This window comes from Petaurus breviceps, unplaced genomic scaffold, assembly GCF_028583685.1.
Source record: "Petaurus breviceps papuanus isolate PSGF00001 unplaced genomic scaffold, PetGlider_PUasm1.0 37, whole genome shotgun sequence".
In the NCBI taxonomy this organism is placed as follows: domain Eukaryota; kingdom Metazoa; phylum Chordata; class Mammalia; order Diprotodontia; family Petauridae; genus Petaurus; species Petaurus breviceps.
In genome coordinates, this window is record NW_027186296.1 from 9,339,507 (window position 1) to 9,353,426 (window position 13,920).

The 13,920-nt window shown below is 40.7% G+C and overlaps 1 protein-coding gene and 1 pseudogene across 1 annotated transcript; one reads left to right on the forward strand and one right to left on the reverse strand.

Annotated features, from left to right (window-relative positions):
* The first annotated feature begins 1,093 nt into the window (after positions 1-1,093).
* On the forward strand, positions 1,094-1,766 carry LOC138168462 (ferritin heavy chain-like; annotated as a pseudogene).
* Positions 1,767-9,975: 8,209 nt separating this feature from the next.
* On the reverse strand, positions 9,976-10,920 carry OR4E1 (olfactory receptor family 4 subfamily E member 1). The gene has a single exon (XM_069097483.1). It carries the CDS (start codon positions 10,918-10,920, stop codon positions 9,976-9,978), a length of 945 nt encoding a protein of 314 aa, XP_068953584.1.
* Between the last annotated feature and the right edge of the window lie 3,000 nt (positions 10,921-13,920).

The following is a 13,920-nucleotide window of genomic DNA, read 5'->3' on the forward strand; positions in this document are numbered from 1 at the left end:
AAAAAAAACTCCCTCCTCTCTAACTAAGCAAATAAAAAAAAGCAAAAAAAAATCCAACTTCCTCAATACTTATATACATAGAGAGTAAAACAAATTTTCACATTAGTCACAACTGAAAATGTATATCTCTTTCTGTACAAGTTCATCACCTTCCTGTCAGGAGGTGAATTGTGTGTCGCATCTGCATTCTTTTGGAATTGTGGTTTATCATTTTTTTTTTCAAATGAAGTTTGAAATTTTAATTAAATTTTAACGCTTAACTTAAGTATGTACAAAGGTAATTAAATATAGCAATGAACAGAATAATCAATTTCGTATGAAATATACATATAATAACATAAAAATAATAATAGAATAGTAATAGAAAAAATAATAATAAATATTAAACCATTGCCAAAACATAATGACTTTCACCCCAATTTCCCATGTAATCGCATTATGTCCACATTAGGAAGCCCGTCTTCTTCATAAAGGGTAATAAACACCTAGGTGGGGACGGTCAGGTGAGAGGGAGAGGCTCCTCAGGAATTGGGACAGCTTAGCTGAAAACGTTGGGAAGTGGAAGAACCTTCTTTTTTTTCTGCCAGTGTTCTCAGCACTGTCTTTCCTCGAGTCCGCAGGCTTGCCGGGCCCCGTCTCAAGAGGAGCAGCTGTGGGACATGTGGAGAGCTTGAGGTCATCGTCCAGACTGCACAGGTGGGTGGACCGGAAGGGCCCCCGGGTCAGCCGCCGGCTCTCCATGTCTGTTGTCAGGCAAAGGTCTCGGCTAGCGCTCTCCTCGGCTTCCACCGCCTCTCCTCCAACCTTGGCACCAACTAACTGTCCCACGGCCTGCACAAGAGCCTTTGTTGAGTAGCCCGTTCCACTGCGCGGGATTGGCTGGAACGGGCGCCCCGAGACACCTTAGGCCGGTGGGGTGGGGGTGGGGAGGCGCGTGGGGAGATATGGGGGATGTGCGAGGATGGAAAGGTGGACTGTGATTAATTTTGAAGGCCTCTTTCTGGAGTTGGATGTCAGATTCTTAACATTGCCCCTTTCAATTCCAAACGTTCCCTTCTTCATTCACTTGATCCGTTGAGCAGCAGCCGCCCGCTCAGCCTCCCCCGGCCGTCGCCGCCGCCGCCTCAGCCTCCTCCGCAGCCACCGCCTCCTTCTCCGCCGCCATGACCACCTCGTCCCCCTCTCAGGTGCGGCAGAACTACCACCAGGACTCGGAGGCCGCCATCAACAGGCAGATCAACCTGGAGCTCTACGCCTCCTATGTCTACCTGTCCATGTCATACTACTTCGACCGCGACGACGTGGCGCTCGAGAACTTCGCCAAGTACTTCCTGCACCAGTCGCACGAGGAGCGCGAGCACGCCGAGAAGCTGATGAAGCTGCAGAACCAGCGCGGCGGCCGCATCTTCCTGCAGGAAGGACATCAAGAACCCCGACCGCGACAACTTGGAGAGCGGGCTGAACGCAATGGAGTGTGCTCTGGACGAACAGGTCAAGTCCATCAAACAGCTGGGTGATCGCGTAACCAACCTGCGCAAGATAGGGGCCCCCGATTCTGGCATGGCGGAATATCTTTTTGACAAGCACACCCTTGGAGACAGTGACAACAAGAGCTAAGCCACACCTGGCTTCCCCCACACCTGGGAACTGTGGGCGCCACTCCTACTGTCTTTCAGTGCATGCATATTTTGGTTATCTGACCTTTTCATAATCTGTACCAAAAAACTACCACCATTTACATCCCAATAAAGTGACTTGGTACTCATTGTGGTTTATCATTGTGTTGGTCAGAGTTCTAAAGTCTTTCAAAGTTGTTTTTCTCTATAAGGTTATCATTGTGTAAATTGTTCTCTTAGACCTGCTCCCTTTGCTCTGTATCAGTTAAGAGAATTTTTTCTAGTTTCCTTTTAAATAGTCCATTTCATCATTTCTTATGGAATGATAATATCCCATTTTATTCATATGCCACGTGTTCATCCATTCCCCAATAGGAGAATACTCCTTTTTGTCACTGTTGTTATTGTTGTTTTAGTCATGGCTGACTCTTTGTGATCCTATTTTGGAGTTTTTTTGACAAAGATACTGGACTGGTTAGCAATTTCCTTCTCCAGTTCATTTTACAGAGAAAGAAACTGAGACAAACAGGGTTAAGTGATTTGCCCAAGGTCACACAACTAGTAAGTGTCTCAGGCCAAATTTGAACTCAGGTCTTCCTGACTCCACACTCCATAGAGTGGGCAGCACTCTACCCAGTACACCACACAACAACTTGCTGCCACCTGGATACTACTTTAGTATCCAATTTTGACTACAGTGAAAAGAGTTATTATACTTATTTTTGTACTTATAGATCCCTTTTCCTCTTTCCTTGAATTTTTTAAGGGGGTTACCCATTGGTTCAATCCATGCTTAGACCTTATAGGTGTAGTAATGATATAGCTGACTCAAAAGGTATGTATAGTTTGGTAATTTTCTGGCATAGTTCTAAATTGCTTTCTAGAATGGTTGGACCTAGTTTACAATTCTACCAACAATACGCTTGTTTTCCCATAATCCCTCTAATAGTTTTCATTTTCCTGTTTCATTATCTTTGCCAGTCTGATGAGTGTTTGATGCAACCTCAAAGATTTTTAAATTTTATTTCTCTAATTATTGGTGATTTAGAACAATTTTTCATATGATAGTTGATAGCTTGGATTTCTTCCTTTGAAAACTGCCTATTCACAGGGCGGCTAGGTGGCGCAGTGAATAGAGCACTGGCACTGGAGTCAGGAGGATTTGAGTTCAAATCTGGCCTCAGATACTTAACACAAAAACTAGCTGTGTGACCTTGGGCAAGTCACTTAACCCCAATTGCCCCCCCCCCCCAAAGGCAAAACAACAACAAAAACTGCCTGTTCATTCCTTTGGCCATTTATCAATTGGTAAATGGCTCTTACTATTATAAATTCAAATCAGCTCTTTATCTATCTTGGAAATCAGACCTTTATCAGAGAAACTTATTGCAAAGACTTTTCTTCAGTTACCTGTTTCCTTTAACTTTCAAATTTCCTATAATCAAAATTAGTCTTGTTGAATTATTTATTGAATTCCTAGACAGACTACTTCCCCTCCCCCACCAACTTTAGTCTTTTTCTGGGAATCTCTCCAGCTAGTGGCCTTAGGCCCAATATCAGGCTCTGTCTGAATCCCAGTGTTAAACACAGCTCTCCTCTGGGGGTGGGAGTGGGGAGGGGATCTTTTTAGCGCCTGTTCTCAGGCATGTTTTTTCTCGTGGAGGTCTACTGGCTGTTTGAGGCCCTTGAGCTCTTCTGTCTGGACTGCATCACTCCCCCTTAAACCTATTCGAACATGGGCTGAAGGAGGGCAAACTTAGTCCTAAGTGCTCTTTGTAGCAAACACAACTTGTCTAAATAAAAGCAACATTTCTCCTGCATCCTCAGGCTTGATCATAGTGGGTCTGAGACTTAATTTGTATGAAATGTCCTGGCAGTCATTGCAGAAAGGAGACAGTTTATTGTTATTATTATTATGTAGATAATCTTTACACAGTAGTATTCTAGGCTGTAGAGACTTTGTCCTGCTTTCCCCATTTTATAGATGAGAACCTGAAGGCAAGGAAAACTTCCTTTCCAGACTATGCTAGAAAAGGGGGGATTGGAAGGATAACTTATTAGACAAATGCTCATAATGTTTCTATTGTTTTATTTCCATTTCTGTTATAATTAAATGTTTTTTACTAATTCTATTGAAATGTTTCCCTAGATTTCTGTTGGATTGGTGATAACAGAATATTTAGAGCCTAGTTGACTTTAGAAGTTCTAGTCCCTTTAATACTTGAAGGATTGGTAATTTAAGCATTGTGAACATTTTTCCCATTGACACAAATTAGAACCTCTACTGTTCTATATTATCTACCATATAGGTAGATAATCTTTAAAAAGTTTTGTGGCTCAGTAATTTATTACCCCATACATGGCCAATGATCCCATCTTAACTTACTTAAACTGGTCCTTAGGTGATAGTTATACAGTTCATCACCCAGCCTGTATTAAAATCCTTTACAAATTTGTTAGAGTTGACAAAATTTTTCCTCCAGTGCTAAAGATAGGGTCTTTGAGAACATGGTATTACCTGCATGGAGGATTTTAGGTCTTCCCACTACATTCCTACTTAAATCTTGAATTCTGGATCTCGAACTGTCTTTACTGGATTCAGAAGGAAGATAGTAGTCAAGCTGGTGGTGATATATGCTACCTCCTGCCTTTAGGAGTTCATTTAAATATGATATGTGTTCATTAACATAATTCTTCTGTAAACATTTGTAAATTAATTTCATGCTGTTAGCATCTCGTCACATTCATAATACATGCACATATTTAAAAGATAATATTGGGGACAGCTAGGTGGCCCAGTGAATAGAGCACTGGCCCTGGAGTCAGGAGGACCTGAGTTAAAATCTGGCTACAGACACTTAACACAAAAACTAGCCATGTGACCTTGGGCAAGTCACTTAACCCCAATTGCCCTCCCTCCCCCCAAAAAAGGCAAAAAAAAAAGATAGTATTTATTCACTTCCATGATCAAATATTTTCTCACATACATTTCAAGAAAAAACATATTTCTCTTATAAAATTAATTTTTCCTTTAGCCTTTCCCACTTTTTTAATCCCCCAAGATCAAATCAACTTGGAAACTCCTATCTCTTCAGTGCCCTCTCCACTTTGGGTCCCTCTCTCCCTCTGATTGGAGATGGTAGATGATGTACATTGGAGAGCTCCCCCCAGATCCTTTATTTAAGCACTTGGCTTGCAGGACTTCATTGTATCCCCCTCCCTGGGTATCCTCTCTTCCCTCCCCTCTGCCACCTTTTCAATTTCTTCTTGTGTATTGCCTTTTCACTTTAGGTTGTGAACTCCTCTTGGACACACTTTTATGTGGACTGACTTTTGTCTTTTTTTGTATCCCCAGTCCTTAGACCAGTGCCTGGGCTAGATGCTTAATAAGTGTTATTGACTGATTAACTTTAAAAATATAATTCACAGGCAGCTAGGTGGCACAGTGAATAGAGCACCGGCCCTGGAGTCAGGAGGACCTGAGTTCAAATTTGACCTCAGACAACACAAAAACTAGCCATGTGTCCTTGGGTAAGTCACTTAACCCCAATTACCCTGCCCTCCCCCTTCCAAAAAAAAAATGTAATTCACTCCCTTTCCTCTCTTCTATCTGCTAAATAGAACCTTTTGTTTTTGTCAAGTTAGATAAAAGGAAGGAAGAAAAAAAGTTTATTAAACACGTACAAGATGACAGCCTCTTTACAAATATAATTTCATTTGATCCTCACAGTGATTCTGGGAGGTAGGTGCTATTATTATCATCCCCATTTTGTAGTAGAGAAAACTGGGGCACAGAGATTAAGTGACTTGCTCAATGTAGTAAGGGTGGGATGGTAGATTTGAATTCAGGCCTTCCTGACTCTAGGTCCAACACTCTATCCACCATGTTAACTGGCTACATCTCTTCATTACACTTATTCTCTGCATAAATTGCTAGTTTACCGATCTTGTCTTGTTCTAAGAGTAGTGAGACTACCCCTGCCTCCACTCCTCCTTGGTCATTCAAGATTGAGATTGTGTTCAAAAGGGTCTTTATACTAATACTTAACTTATTTTTAAGGGCAAAGAAGGCAACACAAAGTAAACATATAGTGCAGAGTTGATAAGCATTGAAATCTAAACCTGAAATATTTCTAATCTAGCCATGGAAACTGGCACCAGTGACCTGAGTCAGCTAGCTGCCCTCTCATCCATTCCCAATCCAGCTTTGATTCCACTAGCTAGTGGTGCTTTGAGAGCTGGCCCTACTTTCTTTAGATATTTATATCTAACAGAGTTCCTGTCCCTCTTCCAACTCTAGGTAGTGCCACTGGGGACCCTCCCACCACCTTCTGAAGTCATTGCTTTCAGATGCCATTTGTCTGCTACATGGGCAAAGCCCTACTCATTTTCTTAGGATCAGTTTTTCCTTTGTGGAAATATTCAATTAGATACCCCTTCTGACTGGCAGTGTGCTATTGTGGAAAGACTACTGGACTTGGATTCAGATCTGAGTTCAAATTTCTTTTTTATTACTAGACTGATGAACCTAGACTAGTCACAATATCTCTCAGTTTCTTTATCTGTAAAATGGAGAAAAAATAGATTCACTGCCCCACAGGGTTGATGTGAAGAGAGTAATTCTAAAGAAGGAATTCTAAATTGTTCATCAGCCAATTTATCCTTAGATTAGAGCTGTTTATTATTAGCAAAGACATAAAGGCATAACTGACTGATGTGCAAAGTATCCTGCAAGTTTTAATGCCGTTTTAAACTATTACAGCTTACACAGTTTAAAGCCATTTGAAACTGCACCAAGACTTTTGGAACACCCTGTATAGTATTTATTGATATACAAATCAATTTCACAGCAATTATTTGATATGATCTTCAAACAAATCCTGTGAAACAGGCAAGACTTGTTTTATTTTTGCTATTTTATAAATGAGGAAAGAGAGAATCGTGACGTTTTAGAAGTCACATAAGATTTGGATATAAGATTTGGAGATAAGATTTGGATCCAATTTTTTTTTTTTTTTGCTTTTTGGAAGGGGGAAGGTAGGGCAATTGGGGTTAAGTAACTTGCCCAAGGTCACATGACTAGTAAGTGTTTAAGTGTCTGAGGTCAAATTTGAACTTAAGTCCTCCTGACTCCAGGGCCAGTGCTCTACTCACTGTGCCACCTAGCCACCCCTGGATCCAAATCTTAAGACTACAAATCCAATACTTTTTCTCTGTTATCTTGGCTAAACATTCTATAGTTTAGGCTTTTCATTATATCAGCGTGGTCTTCCCAGTTCTTTTGCATAGGAGGTTTTGCTATATAGACAGTTCTCACTTTACACTTGGATCACTTTGCAGACCCCTACTTGAAGTGATTTTTATGTAATGTGAATTTGTCTGAGGACTTGAAGAATGGAAGGAGGGAGGCAGAAAGGAGGTCCCCCATCGAAGGAGGGGCTGGCACATGGTTCAAAGAGATGGTGAGGACTGGGGATAGAGAAATGAAACCAGGAGGAGGAACATCAGGGGCCAGGACCAGACACACGTGGGTCCAGGGCAGAACTGAAAAAACATTCTAGGGAGTGTAGGAGCAAGCACCCCAGCGTCCCCAGGGTGGCTGCCAACACAGGTTCTTAGATCTGCTTTGCTAAAGGAAAGCAACTCAAAATTGGTTAACAAGCTTACTTTAATCAGTCAAATATATATCGTTTACCTAGCTCAGGGGAAAAAGGTCAGCACCCCGAACTTCAGAGTATACAGACAGAATTATCAAGACAGAGAAACAGATCAAGTAGACAGGTTTCCAAACTGTCCAACCATTGCATCCATACCAAATCAACATCTGGGTTTTTCAAAGCTGGGGGGCTCTCAACAACGGCTTCCCATAGTCCCATCTGATCAAATCACACAACACTTCTCAAAGTGAGCCCCAAAGCAAAGCCTCACATCAGGGATTATATAGCCTTCTCCTGGGTCAGAGAATGTAACCATCCTCTTGACCCACAGCCTAATCACGCAGAATCAAGGTGTGGGCATTCCTGAAAACCAAGCCTCCTGCCACAGGCTCCATGTGACCACATTCAGCCTATTAGGAGGAAGAGTATATTTTCAAATCAAGGAAGGTTCTCAGAGTCTCTTAAGCCTATCAAAGGGCCTAGGGGCAGGGAAGATCTTTAAATTTGCATTTCCATTACAGGGAGGTGGGTGAAAGTGGGAGTATAAGGGGGCAGACACATGGGGGTTCAGACATGGACAGACATATGAATCCTAGCACAGATGGAGGGAAGACAGAGTGGGAGCCCACCACACCAGAAGTAACCATCTCTGTTTTTTACTTAGAGGTTTTTTTTTAGCTTTTTTTTTTTTTTTTTGGTGGGGATGTGGGATTGGGAGACTGTGGAGCACCAAGCAGAGGGGCAGGAGGGGACAGAGAGAGCATAGTACTGTATGGTCAAGTTAACATACACAATTTTTTGGGAATGCAGATTTGTTTAAGAATTCTTCATATAAAGTCAAATTTGTCTAATATGACTTGATGTAAAGGGGAACTATCTGCATATGAAAAGCAATCTTGTCTTCTCCGTTAAACTATAGGCTCCTTGATGTGCAAGCATTGACTTTTGTTTTGGTCTGTATCTGAAGTACTTATCTCAGCACTTAGTAAGTCCTTAATAAATACCATTCCTTGAAGTGGTGAGTGATCACAAGACTTAGACTGAGTTTTATTTACTGGATATCATTATAATTATCAGAAAATCTCTGGTCAAAGTTGGAAGTGTTGGATCCCTTTGGCATGGTTGTTATTAATAATAATAATAGTAGCTAACATTTATAAAGCACTTACTATATGTCAGGCACTGAGCTAAGTGCTTTATAAGTATTATCTTACTTGATCCTCACAACAACCCTGAGAGTTAGGTGCTATTATTGTCTCTATTTTACAGATGAGGAAACTGAGGCAAACAGAGGGTGATTGACTTACCTAGGGTCATACAGCTAGTAAGCATCTGAGGTTGGATTTGAACTCAGATATTTCTGATTCTAGGCCTAGAACTCTATCCACTGCATTACCTAGCTGCCCAAATTCAATTTCCAACACATATTCTTAGGCAAATTCAACATGAAGGCATTATTTGAGACCTGTGGCAGATTAAAGAATCCTACTGGTTCTATCAAGTAGGTATCTTTCACCATGGAAGGGAGGCTAAAAGAAGAAAAAAGAAAGGGAGAAGATTTTCACTGTGCATAATGTTAACTGCTCTTTTAGACTGGATCTGTAATTTCATTGGTACAGGGAACTCCTGATGAATAAAACTCCCTCTACCAAGGCAGATCACAACTTGCTCTGAAATTTATAGTCTCAGCACCTTGCCTAGGATCCCACAGCCAGTATGTGTCTGAGGCAGGACCTGAACCCAGGTCTTCCCAACTCCAAGGCCAAAGAAGTAGCTTTTATTTACATAGTGCTTTTACTTCTCAAACACTGAATTTACTATGGCTCATTTGCGATGTCATTTTATTCTTATATACCACAGCTTTGATTTTTAGGGTTTGTATTTGTATTTATTTGTACTATTTTGTATTATTCTTCCTATTTTCAGATGAAGTATTCAAGGCCATGGGAAATTAAGCGACTTCCTAAGGTTACACAGTTTGAGAGAGGAACCTGGAATGAGATTTTAGGTCTTCAGATTCCATCATATTGCTCTCTCTATTAAACGCTTCTACTTCTCTTAATGTGACTTAGAGAGAGAGCCTCTATCACTGTGGTTGGCAAGTATGAATTAGCCTAAACTCTGAGTAGCTTTTTTCTACTCCTTTTGTTCAAATGAAGAGCGCTTGAATGATTATATTCTATCCCATCATTCTCCTAGGCATGAAGTACCAATGAATCTACTCTCTCAGTATGTTCTGCTTCTAACTTCTCCTATGCATTCCAATAGTTACCATAGTAATTCAGATTTTTATCACTTCCTGCTTTGCCAATTTCAATAGCTTCCTAATTAATCTCATTACTATCATTTTTCTCTTTTACCACACTGTCCCTCCTCCACCCCAATTTTCCTGCCTCCAGGCCTTTGCTCATGCTATTATTTCAACATTATAACTGCCTCATGAAATACTGCCCATTTTTTCCACTCTCGCTTCCTTGATTCCCCAAACAGAAAGTGAATTCTTCTTCCTCCAAACTCTCAGAATACCTTGTAATTTTCCTAAGCACCCATCATATTCTAACATTTTTTGTATCTGTATCAGTTATTCGAAGGCAGAGAATACATCTCATTACTCTTTTTATTCCCTTCAGTGACTAGCACATATAACTGCTCAGTAAACATTGAATAATTTGTTGAAAAGCAAACAGCATAATTGAGAATTTTCACTTTTCTTCTTTCCCTTCCTTCCTCCCTGTTAGCTTATTCAAGGCATTTTTCATGTCCTCATTCCTCAAGGTATAGATGATAGGATTTAGAAGGGGGGTGACAGCTGTGAAAAACACAGACACCACTTTGTCCTCTGGAAGGCTGGTAGAAGGGCGGGAATAGATGAAGATGCAGTGTCCCAAGAAAAGTGTGACCACTGTGAGGTGGGCTGCACAGGTTGACAGGGCCTTGCGCCTACCTGCTGAAATCCGCTTCCTCAGAGACACCAGGATGACTGCATAGGAGACCACCAGTACCACGAAACAGACCACAGAGATCAGCCCACTGTTAGAGACAATGAGGATCTCAATTATTCGGGTATCAGTGCAGGCCAGTTTGATCACTTGGGGTACATCACAGAAGAAGTTGTCAATCTCATCAGGACCACAGTAGGGCAGCTTGATGGTGAGGGAGGTCAAGGCCACTGAGTGTATGGTCCCTCCAGTCCAGAGGGCTGCCGCCAGCAGCACGCACACCTTCCAGTTCATCACTGTCATGTAGTGCAGTGGGTTGCAGATGGCCACGTAACGATCGTAGGCCATGACCGTGAGGAGAAAGATTTCTGTGCAGGCAAAGAGGTGCAAGAAGAACATCTGAACCACACAGGCATCAAAGGAGATGAGCTTCTCCTTAGACCAGGTGTCTGCTAGCATCTTGGGTACTGTGACTGTAGAGTGGCAGACATCAATGAAGGACAAGTTGCTAAGGAAGAAATACATGGGGGTGTGGAGTCGCCGATCGTAGATGATAGTGATGACAATAAGGATGTTACCCATCAAGGTCAGAATATAGAAAATGAGAAATATTACAAATACAGCCATCTGTACTGTCAGGTTTGTGGATAGACCTCTCAACCGGAAATAAGTCACTGAAGTCTGGTTGGGCAGGATAACTTCTTCCATTCTATTTTTTGGGCCAATCTGTCAGAGTTAAGAACATGCTATCACTTATTGTCTGTATTATTTATTTGGACAATTAATCACACACTAACTATATACCTAGAATATAAATAGGGGCTTAGTAAATGCTTGTTGATTAATGAATTGATACTGTTTTGTATTGTTGCTTTATTTCAATTGTGTAGGTTTTTTTTTCTTCTGTTTAATTAGGCTGTAAACACTTAGAGGGAAGAAACAAAAAACTTTATATGTCATCTGCATCTCCCTTCCCTTCCATCTCCCTTCCTACTCCTTGTCTTCCTTCCTTCAATTCATCATTAATAGTATTGATAAAACAATCCTTCTTCAGGCACAGGTTTGGTCATCTCATTTCTCTATTCAAAAATCTCCAGTGGCTCTGTATTGCTTGGTAGATAAGACACAAGGGACTTTTATTTAGCAGGACATTTAAGTCTCTCCACAATCTGGCTCTTACATTTCTAGCCTTATTTCATACAACTCTCCCTCATATAACCATTGTTCCAACCAAGTTGAACTATTAGCTATTTCCCTATATCAACATGCTGTCTCCTGCCCTTGTACACTTAGGCAGGATATTCCTCATGCCTGGAATGCATTCCTCTCTACCTCTTAGAATCTTTCCCTTTCTTTAAAGTTCAGATCAGGTGCCATCTTGTGTACCTTCTGGGACTTTCTCTGATGTGGTCTCTTCCCCTGCCCTCCCACTCCAGCCTTCTCCCATTATTCCTTGCCCTCTCAACTGAAATCTATTTCTCCCTCCTCTAGTATTCCTAGAATACTTTGTCTGTATTACTCCTTTTGCCCCCATCACATCCTACTTTGTGTTATACTTATTTACGTATCATATGGTCCTCAGTAGAGTTTTAAGTTCCTTGAGGACAGGGACTGTACTATTTTTCTTTGGTATGCTTAGTGGATTACTTTGCTTTGTATGTATTTCATTTCTTCGTGAATTTGTTGGTGTGGATATTTTCTTTACTGACATAAACCTTAGAAAAGTCAGTTAATCTTTTGGGGCCTCAGTTTCCTCATTTGTGAAATGAAGGATTTGGCTTTCAAGGTCACTTTAAGTTCTAAGTCTATAATTGCATAATCTTATGAGTTCACACACCCTCTACAAATTAGTTGGGAGTTGCTTTGTGGAACATTTATTATCTCATGGCTAACACGGTGCTGAATCTTTCTGACTTTAGCTAGACTGGTCCTTGAAAAATGGATGTATGATCCATTGTCAGGCTCACACTTGAAGCCTTCTTCTATTTGGTAAGACCTCCCAGAGATAGAAGTCTACTGTACAGCCTTCAAGAAGCCAGGGTCACATCCATTCTATCATGAGAGAGCAGGACTTTAGGGGAGAGTAGACATGTTTGTTTGAATTGAATTGGGATAACACCACCCTAATGCTAGCTTCACTGAGCACAGCATTAATCTTGAGAAATTAGTAAAGATAGAAATTAAAAGAAATCAAAAGATTCCTTATGAAAGACATACCATCTCCCATCTCCAGGCCTTTTCACTGGCTGTCCCTCATGCCTGAAGTGCAATCCCCATTTCCCATTCATGTCTTTGAATGCCTTGTTTCCTTGAAAACTTCACAAGTGATACTTTCTACTTGAAGCTTTTCCCTGGTCTGCTAGTGACTTCTCCCTCTAATTTCCCTTGTCTTTATTTTGTATCTGCTTTGTAAAGACTTATCCATACTGCACATTTTGGGAAGGTACAGAAAAGTATATTTAGAATGACAGAGCACTAAAACCAGTAGGAACCTTAGAGATAATTTAATCTAAACCTCTCCTTTTACAGATGGGAAAACTGACACTCAGAGACTGGAAGAGATTTGTCTGTTAATTAGTGCATGAACCATGACTAGAATGCAATAAGCCAGAAAAAACATGTAAATACAAAAGAGATGGGAGAATCATGTTCACTGTCTCAGAAGCAGACATCCATAGGACAGGCCAGAAGCAAATTTGTGATGTAGGGGGTCTGTATAATGAGATCTTCCTATTTTCCCCTTTTCCACATAGCTTCCAGATCTCCATATCTGTTCTTCCTCTTCCCTTTTTGCTTGTCCCTCCTACCTAGAGGATTGAATCTCAAAGAACTGTATCACAATGGAAAGTAAGAATATCCAAATACTTAAAGACTTAATTACCAATAAAGGCCTAACAGGAAGAAGTGGGTAGTGGGGACTGATGTTTTATATTTTTATAAAGAATAATTGAGTGATATTATCATTTCAGTAGATATCATCTGGTAACCAGATTCCATATTCCAAAGGAGTGATTCTCTTCCTTACCTGGCACTTTGGGCTATGTGGCAGTTCAAGTAGGAATGTTGGGGGGCAGGATGTAATTTCTGGAGCCCCTCAGGCAGCCACTCACTTGGCCAATTGGTATGATTGTTCCTGGGTATATAATAAGCCAAAGAATAATTTCCTGATATGGTAATAACTTGAATAATCCTCATGTGTCTCTTTTTGTTTGCCCAGGAAACCCCCATCCCCACAACAACCAAATAGCAAAAATCTCTTTTTGTGTCCCTAGCACCTAGCCCAGTACCTGGCATATAGTAGACACTTAATAATTGTGCATTAAATTGAATCCACACACTGCAAATTACACTAAACTCCATAAAACAAATGTTTAGAACATTAATATGTATTAGCTAACTTCAATCAATTAATTAACAAGTAATTATCACTTTGTTAAAGATATTGTGCTGTGATTAAAAGAAAAACAATTGAGCTAGTCCCTATACTCAAGGAACTATATTCTTTGGAAAGAGAGTGACATGTACATAGATAAGTATAAAGAATGGTGTAATGAGGGTAAAGGAGAGATCCAGACAAAGTAATCTAGGAATATTTAAGGAAATGGGATTCACATACCATACTACCATCTTTAGGCTTTATGTCCTGGCTCCTTTATGATGCCTAAAGACCTTTTTTTCCTCCTGTGTGTTCTCTTGAGTACAGATAAA

Excerpts from the sequence above, each read along its gene's own strand:
- OR4E1 (XM_069097483.1), bottom strand. The coding sequence starts at position 10,920 with ATGGAAGAAGTTATCCTGCCCAACCAGACTTCAGTGACTTATTTCCGG.